Source organism: Dipodomys merriami, unplaced genomic scaffold (assembly GCF_024711535.1).
Source record: "Dipodomys merriami isolate MVZ:Mamm:240054 unplaced genomic scaffold, mDipMer1.0.p SCAF_41, whole genome shotgun sequence".
NCBI classification, from domain to species: domain Eukaryota; kingdom Metazoa; phylum Chordata; class Mammalia; order Rodentia; family Heteromyidae; genus Dipodomys; species Dipodomys merriami.
Window position 1 is genome coordinate 2,197,935 of NW_027205715.1, and position 24,899 is coordinate 2,222,833.

General features: G+C 42.2%; 1 protein-coding gene across 3 annotated transcripts; it reads right to left on the reverse strand.

Moving 5' to 3' along the window:
* Positions 1–283: 283 nt before the first annotated feature.
* LOC138806907 (carboxylesterase 1E-like) lies at positions 284–23,067 on the reverse strand. Of its 3 annotated transcripts, XM_069992327.1 has the most exons (13): positions 22,884–23,067; positions 20,710–20,914; positions 18,096–18,240; positions 16,030–16,163; positions 12,962–13,115; positions 11,080–11,184; positions 10,323–10,427; positions 7,503–7,643; positions 5,858–5,938; positions 5,469–5,616; positions 2,182–2,313; positions 908–980; positions 284–654 (listed from the first exon to the last, which is right to left on the reverse strand). In XM_069992327.1, the coding sequence occupies exons 1-13, from the start codon at positions 22,933–22,935 to the stop codon at positions 483–485; spliced, it is 1,647 nt and encodes a 548-aa protein (XP_069848428.1). In that variant the 5' UTR covers positions 22,936–23,067; the 3' UTR covers positions 284–482. The 3 variants fall into 3 exon arrangements, with proteins under 3 accessions (XP_069848428.1, XP_069848429.1, XP_069848430.1); XM_069992328.1 differs by lacking the exon at positions 2,182–2,313; XM_069992329.1 differs by lacking the exons at positions 7,503–7,643; positions 10,323–10,427.
* Positions 23,068–24,899: the final 1,832 nt, after the last annotated feature.

A 24,899-nucleotide genomic window follows, 5' to 3' on the forward strand; every position in this document is an offset into this window, starting at 1 on the left:
ATTTGTACATTATTTCTACTATTTCTATGTTGGGAAGCATTTGTGTCAATGGAAATCTCTGCCACTGTATGTGAAATGATTTAGGATGGAGTCTACTCTTGATGATATGTTCTGAGATTTGGTTTGATGGACAATGGTGAATTTCATTTCAAATGGACTTTCCCTGGGGGGTCCTTGGCTGCAATTCATGTGTTATGCTGCATAGGATGCTACATGGCAGCCCAAATAACTTACTTCTCTGCAAGGATCTGTGGCTGTAGACATATAGCCCAAGACACATACATTCATTTGTTTCCACAAAAATCATTTATTTAATAAATTGAGGCCACTGATACAAATAATACCCTTCTCCAGCCCCAGCAAAAGCCTCTGTCCATCCTTACCACACAACTCTCCAGTCTTCACAATAAAATGCCTCCTTGGCCTACACCTTCTGTAGAATATGCATGTGTTGGCTCTTTGGCTTTCCCCAGATCGATTGTTCACAGTTCAGTGTGCTCTGGTTGTAGTTGCTTATTGGTCAGGAGTTCAGTCCAGAAAGCTACTTCCTTGTCTTTCAGCCAATAGGCTGCCTGGATGGTGGTACCAATCTCTAGATATGCTTCCTTTTGGTCGTACTCTGGCCAATGGGGCAGTCCCTCCCCATTGGGATTTCTGAAACAGAATCAAGTGAACACAGTTGCTGTGCAGTCTCACATTCCTCTGAGATTTGTAAGAATTCTCTAGCTTATCACTGATCCATGAGACTTGTGAACACTCAGATATGGAGTGCAATTATTGCCCCATCACTGTTCACAGAGGTAGGAGTTTATTACTCAAACATTAGAAGTCACCTCTCCCAAATAATTATCTCCGCAGCACCCCACCTTACACACTATCCTTATTCCATCTTTTCCATGAACCTCACCCAGTCCGAGCAAAATTGGCCCAGAATTTCATCACCGTCTTGCTGAGGTTGATTTCCTCTTCTGAGGCACCCTCTGTAGGGAAGATGAAAATAACCTTGTGGCATACAAAGTGTGGTTCATAGGCTGCTGCATCAGCACCACTAGGAGGTTGTTAAGACAGGCAGTGTTTGGCCCTGACTGCACATGTACCAAGTCAAAATATGAATGGTGAGTTGGGAAGGGCTGATCTAGGACTCAGTAATGGGCACATAGGCCTTTCAACTTCCCTTTGTCTTTCATGCACACCTATCCACCCATCTCCCATCAAGGCAGAAGTGCCACAACCTAGGGTTCCTTCTGCTTTGCAGGATTGCTGACTCCTTTTTCTTAAACATACCTACATTTTCTTTTCTCTTAAATACACTCACATACTCATAGAGTCGAAAAAGTGTTAGAACTGCAAAGGTCCACCAGATAGTATGAAACAGGCTTGTCATCCCAGCTCTGCAGGAACCATAAGTAGGAAGATCACAACCCAATTCCAGCCCAGACACAAAGGCCAAAACTTATCTAAGAAAAAATAACTAAAGCAAACAGTGCTAGAGAGTGTGGGTAAAGTGGCAGAATGCTTTGCCCTGAGTTCAAGTCTCAGTATGGATAAAAGGAAAAGAAAGAAAGGAAAGGAAAAGAAAAGAAAGGAAAAAGAAAAGCCTGCTTAGGTCCTAAGAAGTCACCAAACTGATGCCCAGAGACACTGGCATGTCATGAGCATCCCAGAGTTGTATCTTGAGTCAATTTTTGCAACTGCTGAGATAAAGTATTAAAACATTCATGAACATTTTTCTTAAATGTTACATTTATTAATTATACCACTGGTCAAAATATAGGAACTTCAGTTATGATATTCAGGTTTAAAGGCAGATACATATGCTATCTGAGCCAATGTTAGTGCCATTTCTGGCTTTATCATCACTAACAGTCTGATATTTTATTTTGAGTGAGAGATCAAGTAGTGGCATTCCTGTCTTTGAGCAGGGTGCTACAGTTGAGCCAACTCTTACTGGTGTTAGAAGTCAGGATCCTAAAAGTGACTACAGCGGGGAATACATGAACACACACCCTCTTTGGGGAGAGCTATAGTAGAAGACGAGGTTGGTAACACCCAATGTCATTCACCTCAGTTACACCAAGGGAGGAAATTAAGACTGAAAGAAGAGAAGATTGTTCAAGACTAAAGAAAGTCTGGAACGCAGGCCTTTTATTTCCAAGTGTATCTCCAGCAAACAGCCATTACCTCTTAGAATTGGTGCACCAAATACAGAGTAGACCTCATCCCCATGGTCTCCTATCACTGTCATGGGTTTCATGTCTGGTGAGAAGCTTGGACGATATTGAAACTCATACATGTAGGTGGGAGCTCCAGCATCTGAGAAAACATGGATTTGTGCAGTTTATGTTTACCAGACATGCACCTGACATTAAGGTCTGCAGCCCTGTAGGAAACCCATGGTTATCTGCACGGGACAGACGACAGCCCCATAATTTCCTTATACTGTATAACTAGTGGATGCAGAAGTGGGATTTAATCCATATATTTATGGAATAAAAGGACAAGTGTGCAAAATGTATCCAATGTATCCAATACTGGATGGTGCTAATTCTTTTCAAGAAGCTTTACAAGCTAACAGTTGTCTTCTGTTCAGCCTAGTTTTGACCATTTATGGTGTTTTTCTCACGAATTAAGAAAGGAGTGAAATAAATCCAAGCTTCTTTCCTGAAAATGAGTATATTTTACTACAAATGCATGCAGAGCTGGAACACTGTATCTCAGGAATTCTGTATTGTGGAAAATTGTTTTTTGGGAACAAGGGAAGAAGCTAAATGCAGTGATTCACACCTGTTATCTTAGCACTCAAGAGCCTAAGATACGAAATTATGAGTTCAAGGACAGTCTGAGATATACAGCAAGGTTACAGCTAGTGTGAGATGCATAGAAAGACTACCAAAAAAGAAGGAAATAAAAAAAGACAAAGGATAGGAAAGCAGTTAGCTTCAGTTAGCTATAATTATATTAAACAAAGACATTAATTTTAAAAACCTGGAAAAGAAACAAAGACATTACAAGTTGAGAGATGATGAAGAGGTCAGTTCATAATAATGATATAATAATTGTGAATATATGTGCATCTAAGAATCAGATAACCTAAATGTGTAAAACAAAAATTAAAGGATCTGAAGGGAAAGATAGATTACAATATAATAATAGAAAAGGCTTCAATACCCCACTCTCAAAGATAGACAAATCATCCCAGTTAGAAAATTCAGAAGCAAACACTGAATTAAAATAATTTCACCAGGCGAATGTATCTTGACACAGTAAAGGTAACGTATAAGAAGGTGACAGATGACATTACACTCAGAGGTAAAAAATGATTTAGTCTTTTCTATGAAATTAGGATAAGTCAAGGATTAGGATTCTTGTGGCAAGGATGAGGAGATAAAACCTTTTTGAAAAATATTGATGGTATGAATAGAAAACAGGACAGTGTTTTAAATAAGTAAAAAACAATTACCATGTGATCCAACAGTCCCACTCCTGAACATTTATCTGAGACCAGTCTGTGGAACAAATGCCCGCACCCCCAATGTATATTGCACTGCACCACTACTCACAAAAGCCACACTCTGAAATCATCCTGTGTCCACCAATGGAAGAATACATAAAGAAAACATGTTATGAACACACAATAAATGCCGTTTGTCTTTTATTTACAGGAGAAATTCTGTCATTTATGTCAACATGCATGGAAATTAAAAACATTATGCTAAATAAGATAAGCCAGGTATAGATAGAAAATACCATGCTACTATGCAGAAAAGACCATGCTACTCCCTAGGTAATGAATCCAAACTAATAAAACTTATCAAAGCATACAGTAAATTAGTAGTTTCAGAGGTTGATGGGGAGAACAAAGGGAAGGTGATGGTAAAAGGAAGAAAACATTTTTCTTTATACTTCTATTGAATAGTATAGTGAATACACTTCATAAAGTATTGTTCATTTGAAAATTGCTGAGAATTTCATATTATTTATGTTAAATATTTGAGGGGGGATGTATATGTTGACTTGTTTGACATAATTATTCTGTATCATATTCATAGTTTGTAATGTCACTATATATCCCATAAATATGTATGTATAAAACATGTCAATTTACAATTTTGTGTTCTCTTTCTCTCTCAATTCTTTATTGTAATGTACTCACCCTTCTCCTTGTTCTAACCTACAGATGCTCATAAGCAACTTCGAAAAGTAAAATAGGGAAAGTTAGAATGTGTTTGTGACTCTAATTGAGCATCACTATCCCACAATACTGTGAAATTTGGGAAATTATGTAACCACTTAATCACAATAAAAAATTTGAAAAAAAAGTGAGATAGTACATGGCATTTATACTGTTCTAAGCTTGATACTGTCCTAAACTATCCATGTTTACAGTATCCTAAACTTGATAACTCTTCCAGCACATTGAGACAATTGTCTGGACCAGAGCACCATTCACTGACTCTCAGACTAAGGTGCATCAGAGCTGGTAGATAGGGGAAGGTCCCTTGACTGTCTAAATGACAAGCAGAAGGAGTAACCTCCTCCAGGGTAAGCTCATGAATCCTTCTCTCTTCAAACTCCACATAGAGCCTTGGGTAGATGTTGGAAGAACCTGTGATAAACACCAGCCTGCCCTTCAGCTTGTCTATACTATTCCACACCATGGAAGACATGATCGAGCCACAGACATTGACATACTCCTTGTCCCCACACCTACTACCACCCCTCCTTTGGGCCTTCTTGGCCCCAGACAAGTCTCCTGGTCCTATTCTGACTTTCTATGACTCTATTATGTAACCACCTAGCTGGTGGCTAGCTCTAGCTTTAAGAATCTTCTATGAGCTCTATCACGTTTGTTTTCTAGTCCAATGTACACCATTAACCTTATATAAGAAGTCCTTGGCTGATGTTGTTAATATGCCAATCATATCAGACAGATCTGCCTGATTTCCACTTTCAACTTTAATAGCTCTTTGCATAAAGGCTTTGTCTTCTCACCACAAACCATACCTCCCATGTACACAACATGGACCAAAGAACTAACAGTCCCTCATAACAGCCTTCAACCAATGACATGTAGACACAGGTGGATAAATACACATCTCCTTTTCTGTCCAAACAGAAGAACACTGAGAAGTCTTGTTTCCCAGAGCTCCTCAGCTTCATCATCCACAGTAGAAACATACTTGGAAGTGCATCATTGATTGGCCTATATCACTTCCCTGTGTCACCTCCTTCTCACTTCAGTGCTGTTTTATTGGATCACCTCCTAAACTGACTATTTGTATTTCAATCCTTTATTCAGTCTTCTACTAGCAGACACCAAAATAGGACAACATTCTACCAGGAAGTATGAAAGCAGAGTTTGAGGCCTGGTTCTCCACAACTCCACATGTTCCTCTGCTGGGAGGTGGGCAGATCAGAAACTGTGTTTCTGAGCCACTATCCCTTTCTTATATGTCTCTAGGACTCACCTCTGTGGCCACGGGACACAATCACAGATGGAACACCAAATACCATATCTGCAAGCAAGTCCAGGAACCGATCTCTAGTTTGGGTTGGGTCATCTGTCCCTTCTAAATACTTCTCAATGATCACTGGAATTAGCTTCTCAGATAAGCTCTGCAATGGATGAAGAAAGAAACCACCCCCATCTGGTGAACAATGTGGCTTCTCCAGGCAGTTGAGACAGTTTTTCATTGATCATGAATATCTTGAACCCTATGCAAATCCCTTCTGGAGTGGAGAAGTGGGAAATACAGAAAATGTAGACAGAACCCTGGTCCCAGCCCTATTTCCACCACTGAAGCCTCTAGACCTACACTGTTTCTCAACCAACTCCTATGATTACACAGATGCTTACCGTCATGTGCTTAGACTTCTGCAGGAGTGAGGTGGCCAAATTCTGGTTGAATTGTACTTCAGAAAGTGGAAAGCCTTTCGACTGTTTAAACAATAGTTAGGCATTTGTAAATCCTCAGGAATTGGAGAAAAGCAAGCAGGAATTTTTTTCCCCTTATTTCAGCATTTTGTTATTTCCCTTCCCCTCCCCAAATTAGAAAAATGTATGTACAAGATGCAGGGCACTGACATCAAATACAGTGAAAACAGGGGTTATACCGTGGGGGAAGAACATACAAGAGAAATTTTAAAAATCACATAGTACATTTTAAATACATTAAAAACAATAGCAAGAAAGAAAAAACACTTAAACACTTGTGTCCTGATCTAGGGGTTCATTTCACTTAACATCACAAACTAGAGGTAAACATATGTACTGATCAGACAGTGAGGAAACATTCAGGAATATTCAAGTCTAAATACAGTGTAGAAACTGATGGCTCAAGTATTGAGGAAATAGGCCATACTGCCAGACTCAGTTGAACAGTGAAGCTAAAATCAGTCACAAAGCTGTATTTCTTTGCTACCCATTGAAATCCTTCTGAAATGAGAGTTGCCAAACTCCCAGTACATAGGGGTCCTGTTCAAACCTCTGGTTCAGAGACCTGACCCAAATACAACACAGTTCAACCTATTTAAGGGTGATCCAGTCCTCTACCAAGCCTATCGAGAAAGTTCCATGCTTTCAGGTGAAATCACTGTTTTCCTCCAGCTAAAACCCTGTAGTGGGTAGAATGGCCCCTGAGCCTGCTCTTTGGAGCTGTAATCTTGGAAATGTCTTGCAATTATTGACTCTTTCTCAGCCAAAAAGCTTTTCCTCAAGGACCTGAAAGCAAATTAAAAAAAAAAAGAATTTGTAACCTCTTTGAAATGTAAACATTTGGGGGCAATTAACTCTTGATCTCACTTCCAGACGTAAAGGAAGACGAAAGTCCTAATTTTAGTGAAGACCTTACTTCACCACGAAATGGTATTTCCTGTTGAGAAGAAAGGTCTGCAGCATGGCATGACCTCTCTCCTCCTAACACATGCCTCCTGGAACTCACCCTGCTTGGATATGACTCCAGACTTTGTGTTGGAGATTTGAGTTCAGGTCATCTCAGATTTTTTTTCCTTTCTACTACTCTACTGACCTTTCCTGCTGCTTTAACTAGGGTCTGGCTTTTTCACTGAAGATGAAAAGTCCTTCCCTTTTACAAACCCATTTTAATTCATATAGAAGTGCCTTCTCTGAATCTACCATGAGAAAGCTACCAGTGCCCAGGGCTGTTGCGCCCCTAGCCTGACTTTTCCAAACTCCCAGTTCCTTCCCCTTCCTAGATGTTCTAACATTTTCCCACCTCAGTTTTTCTCATCTCTCCTGGCTTTACCAGTCTGGACATTTCAGGATTCTGTAGCAGAAATAGAAAAGAAATATGCAGAGAAGCGTTCCCAGAGCTGCCCCACTCATGGGAGGCTGTCCATCCAGGAGGCTGCTTCCTCAGAAATGTGCACTTTTGACATCTTCCATGATGCAGAGGGCATTGAAAAGAAAGAACTCATGGGAGCTCAGGTCTGAGGATCGTGTGTTGGGGGTACATCTGCCAAAGAGCTCTGTACAGTCTCACCGTGGGCAAAATCCACCCAAACTCTTGCTTGTTGATTCCCACAATGTAGGGGACAGTGTTAAAATTCTTTTCAGCCAGAATCTCTTCAGGTGCCTTTGGAATCAGAACTCCATCAACCACAACAGGAACAAAGAAGTGGCCCTGGGGAAGAGAATAACATGATACATGTGGTTCCAGGTAATATCTGTATCTCTCTCCCCACCCCCACACCAACTCCCTCTCTCTGTCTCTGCTGGTCTAAGCATGAGGCCAGCACATAGGTCTCTGGCTTGTTAGACCTTCAGGCATATGGGGGAATGTCTTCAGAATATATAGTGGTCCTGCTTCTCTTTCTCTCTTTCCCCCACAATGAGGTGAGCAGTTTTGCTCCTACACAAACTCCTCAATGATGTGCCATTACTGGAACAAGATAGGAAGATCATATGATCATGGAAAGAAAACACCCAAACTGTTAATGAAAATAACCTTCTTCTCTTTATTTTTAAGTTGATTTAAGTTGATTGTCTTGGGGATTTATTAACAGGAATAGAAAGTTGACTTACAGAGAACGTTAGGCAATTTGTCTTATAAGCAGCATCAGGCTTTTAAGAAAGGAGTGACATGTTCTATGTTATATTTAGCAGTATCAGGAAACAGTGAGGACTGTGAGGCGCCAACATCACGGGAGTAACCATGAGAATCACTATGATTGCCACTGTCCATAGAGTAGGTGCTGAAGGGATCCTTCCTGCTTCTCTTTATTTCATACCTCATATAAGATTCCTCAGTAAGTCTTGTCAGCTATTCCTTTAAAATATCCAGATTTTATGGGCTCCAATGGCTCACACTTGTCATCATAGCTACTCAGGAGGCTGAGATCTGAGAATCACGGTTCAAAGCCAGCCAGAGGAGAAAAGTCTATGAGACTCATCTTCAATTAACCACTAGAAAACTAGAAGTGGTGCTATGGCTCAAAGTGGTAGAACGCTAGCCTTGAGTAAAATTGCTCAGGGACAGCACCCAGGCCCTGAGTTCAAGCCCCACAATCAAGAAAAACAACCCGAAACTCCAGATTTCAAACACTTTTCACCCATTACTCTGATGCTGGTGTAACTTTCCAGGATCCTTTGCCTATTTTTCTTCTGCCCATTGACTTCCCAGCTTGTCTCTCTGCCCCTTCCCTGATCCTATCTTACAATCTATCTCTACACTGAAGACTTTTGTTAACTCATCATGTCACCTCTCAGTTCAAAGTGCTCTTTATAATTTCCATTCTATGTTGAATTACAATCCAAGACTTTTCTATTATCAAAACTCCTTCCTTTCCAGGAGTTTCCCAAATACTGGAAGGAAGATTCCAAACTGAGTTCTTTTATGCTTGCTTGCTTGTGTGCTCCCCCCACCCCCTCCACAGATGCAAACTTATGATCTCCTGGGAGATCTCTCCTCCTAACTGAAGGATTCTGAACTCCTTAGCTGGTGATTTCTGCCTCCTGACAGTGGACAGTTCTGTAGAGCCTATGCCCACAGAAATGTAAGTGAGAAATATAAGTGAGAAGAGGGTAGCTGAATACAGTGGATGCTGAAATACTGACTGGAAACACTCCACAAGAACTGAAGAAATCTCAGAGGGATGTCATAGGATCTTTATTAGATTTTCTGAGCTTCCCTAATTCCTTCACATACTTGGTGCATATGTATGTATGAATGTATGTATGTATGTATGGATGGATGGATGGATGGATGGATGAAGTTGCTCAAAATATGTACTATTGTTGTATGACTTATGAATGATGGGCAGATTGGAATGTTTGACTGAAAAGTTATAGATATATTGATACTAGGTTGATACTAGTTTGAAACGATTTCCATGAATTGGATAAGTGAATGGGTGGATGGATGGATGCTAAATGCATAAATGGGTAACAGACGTAGCTATTCCTAAATTCTAACTGAAGCAGAATTTCAGAAAATCTAGAAAATTAAGTTACTATACTATTATAACTTAGTTTCTAAATAAGTCAATATAAATTATAATACTCTTAATATAAACTTTGTGCATGATATCTTCATTCTATAAATTCAGAATGGTAGTTATTCTGAGGAAATGGAATGTTTAGTTTCTTGAGTTATATCTGAAAACAAGAATGGCAAAATATGAATTTTTTGTCAATCATGGGGCCTGAACTCTGGGCCTGGGCACTATCCCTCAGCTCTTCAGCTCAAGGCTAGCACTCTACTACTTGAGCCACAGCATCACTTCTGGCTTTTTCTGCTTATGTGGTGCTGAGGAATTGAACTCAGGGTCTCATGCATGTGAGGCAAGCACTCTACCATTGAGCCACCTTCCCAGCCCCAAAATATGAAGTTTCAAGATATCTGCTATTCAATTTTTCATCAGTTGATTCTAGACATTTTAATATTTGAGATATCTCACAATAAAAAGCTAGGGGGACATTTTGGGCCCTGGTGGCTTATGCCTGTAATCCTAGATACTCATGAGGCCAAGATCTGAGGATCTTGTAGCCCAGGCAAGAAAGTCTGTGAGGCTCTCTTCTCAATAAACTACCAAAAAGCCAGAAGTGGAGCTGTGGCTCAAGTGGTAGAGTGTTAACCTTGAGCTAAAAAGCTCAGAAACAGTGCCCATACCCTGAGTTTAAGTCCCAGGGCCAGAACAACAACAACAACAAAAAAAAAAAAAACAGAAAACAATCCCAGTTGGAAGCAGAAGACTGAAACTGCAACTGAGTGATAGGAAATTATCCCAAGGAATTTGGTGTTAGAAGACCACTAAGAGAAAAAGCCTAATGTCAACTACACAGGGTGTTAGGGCATGCCTACCAGTTTCATTGTAGTCTCCAAGAGCTCCTGTTCTGTCTTCTGGCGCAGGCAGTGAACCATAGGAGCAGAGGTGGTGAGAGTGCATCCAGCAGTAACAGCAACTTGCTGCCAAGATCACAGGCAACAGCAGAGGTCAACAGCAGTGTCTGTTACCTCCAATGTAGACAGAGGGATTCTCTCCCAGACTCAGTTTTTGAAGGCAGTAGAGGATCGCTGACAACACTCTGTGGGATCTGGGTCCCATAGAAGGCTGCCTCTGTCACTAGTTGGAATCGTGACATGAGGTGGTTACCTAATATCTGTGTTTCTGTTACTTTATAATGGCACAAAACTGTCCAAGTGTTGTGTCACATGAGAGGCCACGTGGAATAGCAGGAAAGCAAGGAATGCCGAATCCTAGTGTCAGGCTTAACCTCCTCCACTTACCAATGATTTGGCCTCTGTTCCTTCTCTACACCCCTATAGATGAGGGTGATAATAGCACCTACCCTAGTAGGAGAGTTAACACGGATTGTGCTCTCTCACAGACTGAAATGTGCAGAATCGCAGGAAGCCTGAGTAACATAGTTTATATGAAGACACTTCAAAATATACAGAATGAGGGTTAAATATAAGTTCTATTGGAGTCTTCCTACTCACCCACTCTCACTTCAGGGACTCCTTAAGCATCCTAGCTGGATCCCACAAGAAGAAAGATCCTTGAGAATTTCAGAATTGCCAAGAACGGGGTACCAAAGCTGTCTAGGGTAAGACATACCTCAGCTAATGACCTGACATTCTTCGCAAATAGACCAGGAGACAGGGCCACACCACTCTCAGAAATGGCCCTATGGAAGAGGTTCTTGGTCAGTGGAGATAACACCTGGCAGTAGGGAGGAGAGGAGGAGAGTTTATGTTTATAGGAAGGGTCAGTGACTCTGTTGTTCTTCATAACTCTGCCCTGAGCATTTGCATGGAATCTGATACTCTGTGGATGTGACAGCTCCTGGGCCCAAGTTCTCCAAGAAAACTTGCTCCAGTAGGAGTATGGAACAACATCCCAGAACCAAACACAGATAGGGAGTTTGGGCCCATCACAACAACCAAAACTGTTGGAAAAGATAGCTTGGCAATTCCTAGCCACAAATTTGGTTTCAGCATTTCCATTACCATGAAAACTGTCATTTACAAAATAGCTAGAGACATAGCTCAGCGGTAGTGTTTGAGAGTAAGCCGCAAACATTCATCACAAAAAAAAGAGGAAAATAATCAGAGTTTATAAAGATAGTCAAATTTTTTACACTATATATAACACTAAACATCAGAATAACTCAAGTGTCTAATATTAGAAGACTGGAAAATAAGCAATGTTTCATTCTTACCATGGAATATTAGGCAACTGTGAAAGACATTGTGTAAGAATAATGTTTACTGAAATATTTTTATTATACTACACATTAAGAAAGCTTCTTTGTTTAAAAACAACATACATAGATGACTAAGTGACAAAGAAAATGAATGTATGGATATATAGGTAGGTAGATGATAGACAGACAGATATGAAATTGTAATGCTAGAGAAATACATGTCAAAGTGTCTAAATACTACACTGTATAGTGGGATTGTGTATATTTTCTTTCATCAAGTTTGCCTGTACATTTTCTTTTTGTTCAGCTTGAAGACTATAAACATTAACCCCTGAGAAATCAACTGTGAAACCAGTGCTTGTTTGAAAACTTCAGTAATAGGGCTAATCTTCTGCTCCGCTCTGAGATGGCTGGATGGTTTATTATGGTCCCTGTACCCTCAATAGATTCCCTCAGTGTCACCTCCCTGCCACCATCTCCACAAAAGACTCCTCCCACCTCTTATGTCTGTACCACACAGTATCTGTTACAACCTTCCCTATCAGTTTTATCCTTTTCTCATTAGCTTCCCCCAGCCCAGCTTACACTCCGTCCCAGAGACTGAGTGACCATCGGGTCACTGATCTCAGCGCTCAGGCCCCCTCAATATGTAGATCTAGACTAGAACCAAACATTGACAATCCAGCTCAGGCCCTCACCTTCTCCTTTTTGTAATTTATACCTAATCAAGATACAAAAAGATGAGACTTCATGTAAAATGGTTATGAGGGCTGGGATGTAGCTCAGTGGCAAAGCGCTTGCCTAGCAAGTGCAACATCCTGGGTTCGATCCCCAGTACCAAAAACGAAAAGACAAAAAATACAGTTAAAAAAAACCAAACAAAAAAAATAAAATGGTTATGAAAGGGAGGGCGGGGGGGACAGGAATCAACCAAGTGAGGAGAGGAGGAATGTTACTGTCACTGACTGAGCTGATGATATTTATGGCCAGAGGACACAAAGCTGAGCTCTGAGTTTGGGCCTTGGCTCTCCATCATCTTACACTACACAGTACAGTCACCCCTGGATCAAGGTCTTGAAATCAAAGGTCTATACCACTGTGTACACAGGGACAGAGTGAACCCTAGATCACTAACCGACAAAAGCCATTTTCCTTTTCCCTTAAGGCACCCTACACAGTACCCTCAGGTACCTCCTCTGTATTGCTCAAGGCAAATGTCTGGTTAGACTGGTTGATTTCCAACAGGTCTCATCCACAGGCCTCAGGGTGGCACTTTGTGTCAGGAACACTTACAAGCACAGACACACTTTCACCTCCTGCCGACTCTCCAAAGATGGTCACAGAGCCTGGGTTCCCTCCAAAGTTGGCGATGTTGTCCTGGACCCAGCGCAGTGCGGCCACCTGGTCCAAGTGACCCCAGTTCCCACGGCTGTGTTCGTCCCCTGTGCTTAAGGAAAATGAGGTGGGGTGGGACACAGCTGTCAGAGCAGGACTCTCAGGATGAAAGGTAGGGCAGGACCTAGTCACAGTATAATTCTGGATTCTCAGACCACAGGTGTGCTGCAGGCTCTCAGTGAGGCTTCCAGAGTAAGGCCGGGTTCTGCATCCCATAGGCCTCTCCAGTGCCTCTCATCCCAACATCCTTGACCTGTGCAGGGCTCTGCTCTCATTCTTCCAGCAGCTGTGTACTGAGATCACTATGCATGAACAGCAGTCTAAGGAAAGCTAAAGCCAGGTGCTGATGGCTCACACCTGTAATCCTAGGTGCTCAGGAGGCTGAGCTATGAGATCATGATTTGAAGCCAGCCTAGGCAGTCCCATGAAACAAATATCTCCAATTAACCACCAAACAAGCAGGAAGTGTCGCTCTGGCTCAAGTGGCAGAGCACTAGTTTGGGGGATAAAATCTCAGGGGCAGCACCCAGGCCCTAAATTCAAGCCCTAGGACTGGCACAGAAAGAAAAAGAAAGAAAGAAAGAAAGAAAGAAAGAAAGAAAGAAAGAAAGAAAGAAAGAAAGAAAGAAAGAAAGAAAGAAAGAAAGAAAGAAAGAAAGAAAGAAAGAAAGAAAGAAAGAAAGAAAGAAAGAGACAGAAAGAAAGAAAGAGACAGAAAGAAAGAAAGAGACAGAAAGAAAGAGACAGAAAGAGAGAGGGAGGGAGGAAGGAAGGAAGGAAGGAAGGAAGAAAAGCGAGAGAAAGAAAGAATGAAAGAAAAAAGGAAGAGAGAAAAAGAAAGAAGGAAAGAAGAAAGGAAGAAAAAGAGAAAAAGAGCAAGAAGGAAGGAAGGGAGGGAGGGAGGGAGGGACTGAGAGAGGGAGGGAGGGAGGAAAGGAGGGAGGAAGGGACTGAGAGAGGGAGGAAGGGAAGGAAAGGCTAGAGCATATTTGGCAGCAAAAGAGCAAAATATCTGGCTTCACTCAGATCACACTGCAGATCACAAACACAGACACATATATCAGCTGGTGGAGCAATACAAACAGATAAAGAAAGATCAGGAGAGGGACCCAGATTTCATGACAGGGAAGGCCATTGAGTAGAGGCATTATGTAGATGCATGAATAATATGAGCACATGGATCTTGTAAAAAAAAAAAAAAACCCTAAGAACAGAGCTCAGGTGAGGAGAAGCAGTAGGTGCAAAGGGCCAGGGCTGTAGACAGCTGTGTGAATGCAGGAAGGGTAGGGCTGCGGGCCCTGTGGAGTTCTCTGTCACATGTGTAACATGGGATCTGGTGCAGAGGCTGCGGGCCCTGTGGAGTTCTCTGTCACATGTGTAACATGGGATCTGGTGCAGAGGCCATCACAGCTCAGTGAGGGCTCACAGAGCTACAGCAACATTAGAATAGAAGAGCTATGGCTGAGTGGTGATCGCCTTAATCCAGGACACACAGAGCTTTGATTGGTAATAGAAAGAGAAGATGGGAAGTAGCTGAATTTGGAATATATTTTCAGAGTAGAACCACAGGATTTTCTCTCTGGCTGGATGTTGGGCTTTGAGAACAAGAGACCAGTCAGCCTACAAAGTCTCTTTCCTGAGAAATCAGCAGGATGGAGCTGTTAGCAGAAGCACAGAGGGTTCTGGAAGAGGGTCTTTGTTGGGTAGATTAGTGTGCAACAAGGACTCAGTTCTTCCTGTGCAGTAAAAGGCATTCTGCAGACATCCAGGGCAGACAACAGAAAGTAGTTAAAGTCGACACTCTAAAAGAGCGGTGGAAACGGCAACTGGAAGCTGTGAGTGTGCTTGCTGGTAGCACTCAGGGGGTTAGTGGAGAAGAAGGAGGAAACACAGAGGCCTAAAGATGGGGAAGAGGAGGAGGGGCAGGAAAGAGATGAAAAGGAGCAGCAGGGAAGTGACCAGAGACAGAAGGAGGAGGCACTTCAAAGAAGCTGGAGGGCCTGTGTGCTTTGCAGCTGTGAGGTCATGAGATTGGTCTGAGCAACAGTCAAGGTCATAGTCACCTTAGAAGAACAGCCTGATGGCATTGTCATCTGAAAATCTGTCTGCATGAACCCTCATAGAGCTTCCTGCATGGAACAACCCCTCCCTCCCTTCCTCCTTCCTTCCCTCCTTTTCTCCCTCCCTCCCTTCCTTCCTCTCTTTCCTATGAGAAGGTGCACAACTTTCAACTGATGTGCTGCATGGTGCATGACATTATAGCAGAATGCCGCATGCTGGACTACACAGATGTTTTGTTTTAAGAAAAGGAGATAAATATTTCAAAAGAGGACACATGAGGGCCAGGCTCTGCAGGATGAATAGGAGCTTCACAGGTGAAGTAGACATTCTAGGGAGAGGGGACAGTACATGCAAAAGCTCAGAAGCAAGTGGACAAGACTAGCTGCAGGAGGAGGAGGTTGGGAGAGTCCAATAATGAAGGAACTAGATGCATTATGAAGGGGTTTACTAAGATCTCCATGAGAGAGAGCATCACTAGAGCTGGGCCCTAACATCTCATTTGAGAGATGCTAAGGTTCAGATTTATACTATGCTAAGGTTCATGATTTATACACAGGAACCTTGGTCTCTAGTGTATTAAGCAGTGATAGAATCTGCAAATGGTGAGGTAATTGGCAGTGTTAGGATTTAAGGTACTCTGGCTACTTCCCAATAGGAAGGAAGTGTAAACTGCAGTTGACCTCTCTTCCTTCATGGCTTCCTGTCTCACCATGAGATGTGTCCTGCAATTTCCATTTGTCATCCTCCAGCACATTGTATAGCAGCCACCAGGACCTTGCCAGGCGCAAATCTCAGATAAAAAAATCTGTTTTTCTTATAATTGCCTGCTATCAGTTCCTTTATTATATCAGCAAAAAACTGACCAATATAGAGATTCCTGTATAGACAATAGTCCTATACCTTACCTGAAGAATCCCCAGATGCCCAGGCGATACTGAATGGTCACCACCACCACATTCTCATGGGCAGAGAGGGCCAGTCCATCATAGGTCGATGCCCCGCCCACCACCAGTCCACCTCCATGGATCCACACCATCACCTGGGCCAGGAGGAGACAGCACAGAAAGAAGAGAAAGCTGAATTGGGAGGGACCTCAGAACTTGTCAGATTGAGTTGCTTTGCCCAACACCTTACTAAGGGAGGCTATCACTCATAAAGTTCACCAGTATGTCTAATAGGGTTGAAAAAGGAGATTTCTGCTCCCAACTCTCCCAGCTGGAGCCTAGATGTCATTCCACTCCACATTCCCCTCCTTTCCCCAGAACAATGGACCATACCCTCTTAGAGCTTTACAAATGGAGGACATCATCACTGGAGGAACAAAAGGCAAAAAAGGTCATGTTTTCCCCACCACTCCCATCATCCTCTTTCTTGGACCTTATAGCTGAACCTCATCTCTGTTAACTCTTTGTTGGAGAAATAAGCTTTCTCATTGATAAGTGATCATTTACGAGGCACACATGGGGTAGAGGGAAAACAATGGAGGGGGTAACAATGCTCAATAGGAAGTGTACTCATTATCTTGCTCATGCAACTGTAACCCTCTGTATAGTATCTTTACAATAAAAAATTTTTTAAAAAGAGGCACACATGGTCCCTGGTGGTTCCTCCCCCTGCTTCCTCCCCACTCCTCCAAGCACAAGTGACATCCACCATTTCCAGGAAGTCTTTGGTCAGGTGGCTAATATTATCTGACAGCTTATATGCCAGGGACTGAGGAGACTTGAGAGTGGGTACAACAATTCCTAATTCATAGCTCTTGAATTTAAAAGGATCACATTTCAAGGAAGAACTAAGAAAGGACAAAATAATAATGCTTAATATTGTTAATAAAACATAAAAGAATCTATACCACAAACTATGAGCAAGGATTATTCAAAGCAATAGAAATAATAAATCTAAAAGATGAGTATTGCGATTTGCCTGTGTGACTGATGGGAAAACTAAGGCAACTCTACAGATCCCACAACTAATATGTGATATGTGATAGGGGCAGGATAGAGGGTGGGAGGGAGAGAAAAAGGAAGAAGGGATGGAGGGAGGGAAGCAGAGAGGGAAATATTTGTTCCCATTCCTTTTGTCTTACAAACCACATGTAGGACCAACTTCCAGTCCCAAGTTCAAAACTTCCTCCCCTTCTGGCCTCTGTACCAGAATGCTCTAGGAGACTGGCTTGGAACTGACACTCTCATCTTCCCACCCCCAGGGACCACTGTCTTTTCCAGCAACCCTCCCCCAACCTCTGGCTTATAGCTGGTAGCCTGACTCACTTCTGGTCCGTCATTGATAGAGAAATGCTGAGCCAATTAGCACCAAAGGTAATTAAGAGAGAAAGGAACTACAATAATATCCCAGATTGTTGACAAATGACAAGGTAAATGCTTATGAGATTGTCCCAGACTCCTTTCAATATTGTCATTATGTAGCAGTGGAAATTGTCACAGGTGGGGCAGGTGGAAAAGCAGAGCATGCCCTATACTTCCTAGTCCCTGTCAAAAAGCACAGGTTTGAGGATCAGAACACCTAAGGTCTTCCTTATCCTGCCATCTCATTTGTGTGCCCTCTGTTACCCCATTTGACCATCAATTGATCTTCAGAGAAAAGTATTGGATTGTTGGTTTTCTCTCATATTCCTTTCAGCTCTAACTAAGATGCAAATTCTGTCTTAGCTGCTCTAGGAATAAATAGCCTTAATCTTCTGAAAGTCATCATTCTAGTCCTATTACTGAGAGAGAACTTAAAATGTTTAGGGTATGCATTTCTGATGTACAACAGCATCACAGATGACGTCACTGGAGAAAACTACAGAAAGGAAAACTTGTACTTCCTGTGGTAAAAGGAAGTTCTGGCCTCTAAATCATTCCTGGCCATGGTACCTCCACCCTCAGCTGCCTCCATCCCCTTGCTGCCTGCACTAGAAGATCCCGGGTGCTGGAAGTAGCAAGTATTGACCAGCAGTCACCATGCTTACCGGCAGCCTACTGGTCTTTGTCAATTCAGCAGGAGTATAAATATTTAGGTACAGGCAATCTTCGGAAAAGATGAGAGGAATTTTCTCCTTTCTGTTGGTTAGGTGGTCATTAACTATCTGCCCAGCCACTGGGTCCTGGGCACACCTAAGAGGAAAGAACAATAAAACACTTGAGGTGCTACAAGGTGGAAGCTGGAAGTGACACCTGGGGCTGGACATATACTAGGAAGCTGAGGCTGTCCATGGAACTGCTATCAGGAGACTTGAGACACTGAAATGGGTAGAAGAGTTCCTGGCAATCCTGGTAGGCATGCTTGGAGACTCTCAGGAGTCTCCTAGATCATGCAGAGCAAGGAGGACTTCGCAGCTCTCTCCTTTCCAGAGCCTTGGGATGCCTGGGACAATGTGAGGAGTCACTCCAATGCTGGCCCACCTGGGAGCTGGCATTCCCTGCAGTCCTGGGATTCGATCCTGTCCTCACTGCGCTTTGTACTGTGGGCTGAAGAGTGGCCATGCGGCTTTGCCAGATAAACATGTTGCCCCATGTGTACAGGAAATGTCATCTCCAGGACAAGTCACTATTCATACCCCTCCCCCAGGTGAACTGGGGAGTGGGGCAGAGGTCTCCCAGGTCCAACACAGATGAGAAATGTTCATGTTTCCTGCACTTTCCCAGTTTACCAGGCAATAATTTATGTAAATACTCATTTAAAGTTCTGATCAGTCCTTTTGTATACATGAGGAAACTCCTTTTGTATACATAAGGCCCCAGGAAGTTAGAGACCCTGTCTAATGTCCAGACCCAGGCTCTGTATTGCTCCTAACTCCACACAGGCCTCACTGCCCACCAAAGAGACAAGAGGAAAGTCTCTCTGGAGCCAGAAAGACACAGCTGTCCAGTGGAGCCAGCCACGTGATGCCCAGATTCTACCCTGAGGAATTTTTCCTAGATCACCAAGGTCACAGGGTATAGTAGTCATAAAAGGAGTAAAGAGGGAAACATTTAAATTTGCTAAAATTTATATAAATTCAAAAGAAACATAAAAAATATGTTTATTGTGATTATGATTATTACATGATACTTTTATTTATCTGATGGTCAACAAAATATTTCAATAAGTTCATGCTTTGGCAAGGATCTGCTATATAGAGGTTTTTCCTGCTTCCACAGAGGTGTGTATGTACAGAGGCAAAACATTTCTGGAAGGATATACAGCAGTGTCATTCTATGGGTCTTAGCCAAAATATTCATAAACAACATGTTCATCAGAGTGTTATTTAGAACATAAAAATTTCATGACCCAAGTAAGAGCTTGGGTAAATAAATGTCAGTTCAAAACCAGCTATTAAAAAATTGGCCATGGTATTTAATGATATAAAATGATGTTAGTGTTACAAATGAATCAGGCAGTCATTTACTATCTATATTTATGGTCCATTTTCAAAGAAAGAAATACGAAGAGATAAAAGACTGGAAAACAAGTTATCAAATGTAAAAAAAAATTATCTAAGTAGGTAAACTGTAGATGATTTTCATTTTCTTACTTTTACTGTTCTGTATTTTCTACATTTTTACATGTAAAAATGTATGTGCACTTCTTCAAGTCAGAAAGTTTAAATAGAAACAGTTAATTTTTTTGTTGTTTTCATTTATTGTTCCTGTTGTATGCTGATGCTGGGGCTTGAACTCAGGGCCTAGGCTGTTGCTTAAGACTAGTATTCTACCTCGTGTGTGTGTGTGTGTGTGTGTGTGTGTGTGTGTGTGTGTGTGTGTGTGTGTGTGTGTGTGTGTGTGTGTGTTTAATTGGAGATAAGAGTCTCACAGACTTTCCTGCCTGGCATTAAACTGCAATCCTCAGATCTCAGCCTCTTGAGTAGCTAAGATTATAGGCGTGAGCCACTGGCACCCAGATGATTACATTTTTAAGGAAAGGAATGGAAAGAAGGCAACCACAGCAAAATCCTGAGGATTCTCAGAAGCACCTGACTAAGGAGGCAAATATTGACTGAGCTGACCTTGTAGTTACCTGAGGTGCTCTGAGTGTGGCTGCCAAACATTCTGGAAATGTTGGGCTCTTAAACCCAGCTGACTAATCTGACTGGGGTACACCAGCAAACCATCAATTTGTGATCAAGTAGCTAGACACAACTCGAAGGGAGACCTTGTAAAGTCAATCCCCATATTCTTCTCTTCAACACACATTCCCACACGTTCCTCTCCCCAGCCATGGCAAGGTTCTAGACAAGGTAAAAGATAGAGCATCAGTATGTCTCATTTCCCTGAGGACTGCTTTTTCAAAGCACTTACTATATCCTAACATATTATGTAATTCATTTATGGATTTGTATGCTTTTATTGCCTCTCTCTCTCTGGTTGAATATCAGCTCCACAAAGATAGGAAAGTTGGTTTGAAGCTTACTAAGGTATTCTCAGAACCTAGAATATGTCTGTCCTATAACAAATACAGAGATGTGACAGTTCTGAAATATTTCAGGTTCTAGAATATGCTTAAGGACAAAATATAGTGAATTGGAGAATTGCTACAAGGACCTTCCTTACTGCATCACTCAGACAAACATCCCCTGAGACACCCAGGGGGATGCACACACTTACATCGGAGGGTAGGAGGTGGTGTTCTTCACGAAGGTCCATGGCTCTGCAGGCTGCGGTGGAGCAAACCTCAAGGATCCAAGAGGGGGCTTGGCAAATGGGACTCCCAGGAACACAGCCACAGGCTGCGCAAACCCCCGTAAGCTGATGTACTTCCCCAGGACTTTGCCTTGCAAGGTGTTCACCACAGGTGGCGAGGATGGGTGCCCTGGAACATAGAGAGGAGATAAGGTCACTTCAGAGGGGAAAAGTGAGACCTGGTTTTCAAGTAGGTTTCCCACTTTCTAGGCACGAAACCTTGAATAAGTCACTTCAGTCATCTAGGCAAGAGTTATTACTTATATAAATCCAGGATGCATAAAATTGTATTTCCTAAAAGAGAGAGCTGATGGAAAGGCTAAACTAGAATTAGAGGGGAAAATACATCAAAAGTCACTGTAAAAAAAAAAAAAAGGAGACATGCTGGAAACAAAAGGTCACTTGGTTTCCTTCTGAGAAGCTTCTACAACCTTTACCCACTAAGGCCTGATACTGAGCTGCATGCTGGGTGGAACAGGAGGCAGCCCCTGTTCTCAGGAGGGCAGGACTGATAGGAAACAGAGCCAGAGACCTATTTGACCTCAGGCTGTATTGAAAGAGGTTATGCTCTGGGAAAGGGACCAGGAAGGTGTTACAGGAGTTGGAGTTGAAGGTGACCTTCTGAGGAGCTGGGACTAGCAGCAGGGGTAGGGATGAACAAGGGAAGATGGATTGGGCAGAGGATGTAGCAGAGATACGAGATGCTCAGAGATTCAGAGTCAGCAAAACACAAGACCTGGCTGGGAAGTGCAAGTGGTCTCTGTATCCCACCAGGTGGAGACCAAGGGGAATGGAGGTTAATCCTGGGTGAACAGGTACCATAGCAGGGAGGCCTCAAACTGCAGGCTAAGTGATTGGTTTATTTAGTGGAAAACTAAGCACCAGGACATAATATAAAAGAACAGGATCATCCAGAGGTGAGTAGACTGAGTAGACATCAATCTGCCACATTAGCTCCCTTCTTAAGGAACAGATTTCATTGTTCATCTTCCTACAGCTTCCTTACCTGTCCTGGTTCTACCTGCCATAGGATCCAAGGGAACCAATCTGATTCTCCTTCCTGAGGCAGGTGGACTTGCATGGATACCCATGGCTACCTTTGACCCCCTTCTCTTATCTGGCTTCGTTAGCCTTGAGCTGTCACCTCACACCTTCCCGCCCTCTCACCTTCCCATTTTCTTCATTTCGATATAGACAACATGCCAACATCTCCCTCCAAGTGTGTGGCTTGAAAAGAAAACTTCAGATTTAGTATGACAGAAGAATTATCCATGACATTGAAAACCCTGTTTTGTAAACCAGTTTACATATCACATCAATAACTAATTTCAAGTCAGGCACCTGTGGCTCCCATATATAATCCCTACTACTCAGGAGGCTGAGACCTGGAGGTCACAATTCAGTCAGCCTGGGCAAAATGTCTAAGAGACTCTATCTCCAATTAACAAGAAAAATGCCAAACTGGAGGTGTGGTGCAAGTAGTAGGGTATCAGCTGTGAGCAAGAAAACTGTGCAAGAGCACTAGCACAGTTCAAGCCCCAGTGCTGGAGAAAAATAAAATAGCCAGTAATACGAACACATAAGAGGTTTTTATCCTGTTGTTGCTAATTACTAAAAATAACATCTTCACTAACAGCTCACAAAGTAGATACTGCTGCCATCCTTATTTTAAAAATAGAGTGACACTAGTACAGCAAAGTTAAGTACCTTGTCTGAAAACATATCTCTTAGCAGTGCTAAGCTGGGTTTTTGAGCCACATTGTGGCCCCTCAGATGTGCTTTTCATATTCTGGTAAGCTGTTTTGCATGATATGGCCTAATCTGGACTACTAATAAAAGGGAAAAGAAACGAAGCTCTCTTAATTCCTCATGTACAAGGCCTGAGGTTAGCTCATTGCATTCCTGCGCCTCTCCTATGCAGCTGGATTTATCCACCGTGGGTCTCAGCATAGCCTGTCCTGGGGCTGGCTGGCTGGGTTACTCCAAAAGTCAGCACAAAACTGAACCTGTCCTGCCTTTGTCCTACACACTTCACCTGCTTCCACCCAGGACAAATATTCTGAAATCCCTTCCCCGATCTGTATTTCATAAGAACTCACCCCAAGCCGTGCAAGCCATGAGAGACACCAGGACAAGGACACAGAGCCACATCACTGAAGGACAGAGGTTTGGGGGGCTGGTGAGGTCTCAGATCTGGATTTACAACAAAGGGGATATGCTGTTCCTGCACCAGTGCTGGAGTCCTGCCCATGAATCCTGCCCACCCAATCCAATTGCACAATCGAAAGGGACAGAAAACCTCTCCCTTTTCCAAAGAGCAAGCAGGCTTTCTTATAGGATCTTCAAGCCACACCCACCCAGACTTTACCCTGTTTTATCTGAGCATGTTGGACTCTACACTTGGATTACAAGTGGCCACAAACTGGTCCAACAACTTCTTATATGAAGGGTTCTCCCTGAACAACTCTAACCCCAGTGTTTAGTGTGAGCTCCCAGAAGGCAGACATGGTCTTGGGGCAGGGTGAAGCTATACCTGGGGTCCTCATAACAACATGGAACATGTTAAAGCAATTGGTAGTTCCCAAGCTTATCTGAGAGATGAGGATGCCTCTCTTAGCTCCCCTGGCTGGTATTACCTAAAGTTTCCAGCTCACACATTAGGGAGCAATCTCAAATTTCACCTCGGTCTCCCTTTCTAATGCTTAAATTAGCTTTGCAAATATTCCTGCCAAGCAACTCCACCTCCTGCCCCTTTAACCCTGGTCATGGAAGATGTTAACCTTTCAGAGCAAGGGTCTGGAGATATTATGCTCTTACAGTAAATTTACTCTCTCTCCAAAATTCTGGACTCTAATCAGGCACCCATTTATCAATTCATTTGTAAAATGTTTACCAAAATGCCTGGCTCTTACTAGGAGTTGGAATACAAGGATAAGTTCAAGACAGGGTCCCTTTTCTCAAAGCTCTTGTGCAATAGACAAGACAGATGGGGGAGGGTTGCAAAGCTTGTCAAAGCACCAAGTTTGGGGGTCACAGTGTACCTGAGAAACTGGTTTTCAAACTGTATTGGGACATAATAAGAGGCTGAAATCCTCCTTCATAGGATCATTAAATACCTTACAATAAAGAATTATTTATATACACTGGCACAGCTAGATAAGTAAATACTCTACACGCACCCCAGAGCATCTCTACTGACTGGAAATACAGACATCATCTACTGAGGAAGGGGAAAACACAAGTGATGAAACTGTGGTGGTGGCTTTGGGAGACAGTAAAAAGCTAAACAGACTTCCCATCTAGCTCAACAATTCTAGCCCTGGGTATGTTACCCAAGAGGACTGAAGACATGGATCATCCAAATGATTATACACAAATAACAGTCTTATTCATAATAGCCCAAAGTAGAAATAGTTCAAATGTCCATTGACTGATGAATGGAAAAGTAAAAGGTTGTATATCTACACTATGGAATAATATTCAGCCATGAAAATAACATATCACAATATATGTAACAAAAACATGCTAAATAAAATAAGCCATGCATCAAGGCCACAGATTGTATGATTCTAATTATATGAAATTTCCAGAATAGGCAAGTGCATAGGAACAAAAGTTACATTTGTAGTTACCAGGGGTAGGGGATAGAAAAAATGAGGAAGAACTGCCAAAAGGAATGAGGTTTGTTTGAAATGAAGAAAATGTTTTATAATTAGAACATGGTGATTTCTTTTTAGTGTCTTTTTAGTACTCTAGAGACCAGTGATCAATACACTTAAAATGATATATTTATATAAATTATAATTTGGTAAAATGAAGATCTTAAATAGTCTGCTATAATAATACAACTCATTTTATTAACAATGTATCTTTATTTGCATAAAATTTTGGGTGGACTATATCTAATTAGCATTATAATAGCTATGTCTTGGTGGTAATTTTTATTTATTTTGTATTTTCTGTCTTTATATGTACATTCATTTACCAAATATTTCTGCTTACAGTGTGGTCAACCCTGGGCTCTGAGTTTTGTGAACATGACAATGTGCTTTGAATAATCCTATAGACCATCTCAGTGCTTCCTGAAGCTCATTGTACTTGAAGAGCTAGCCCAG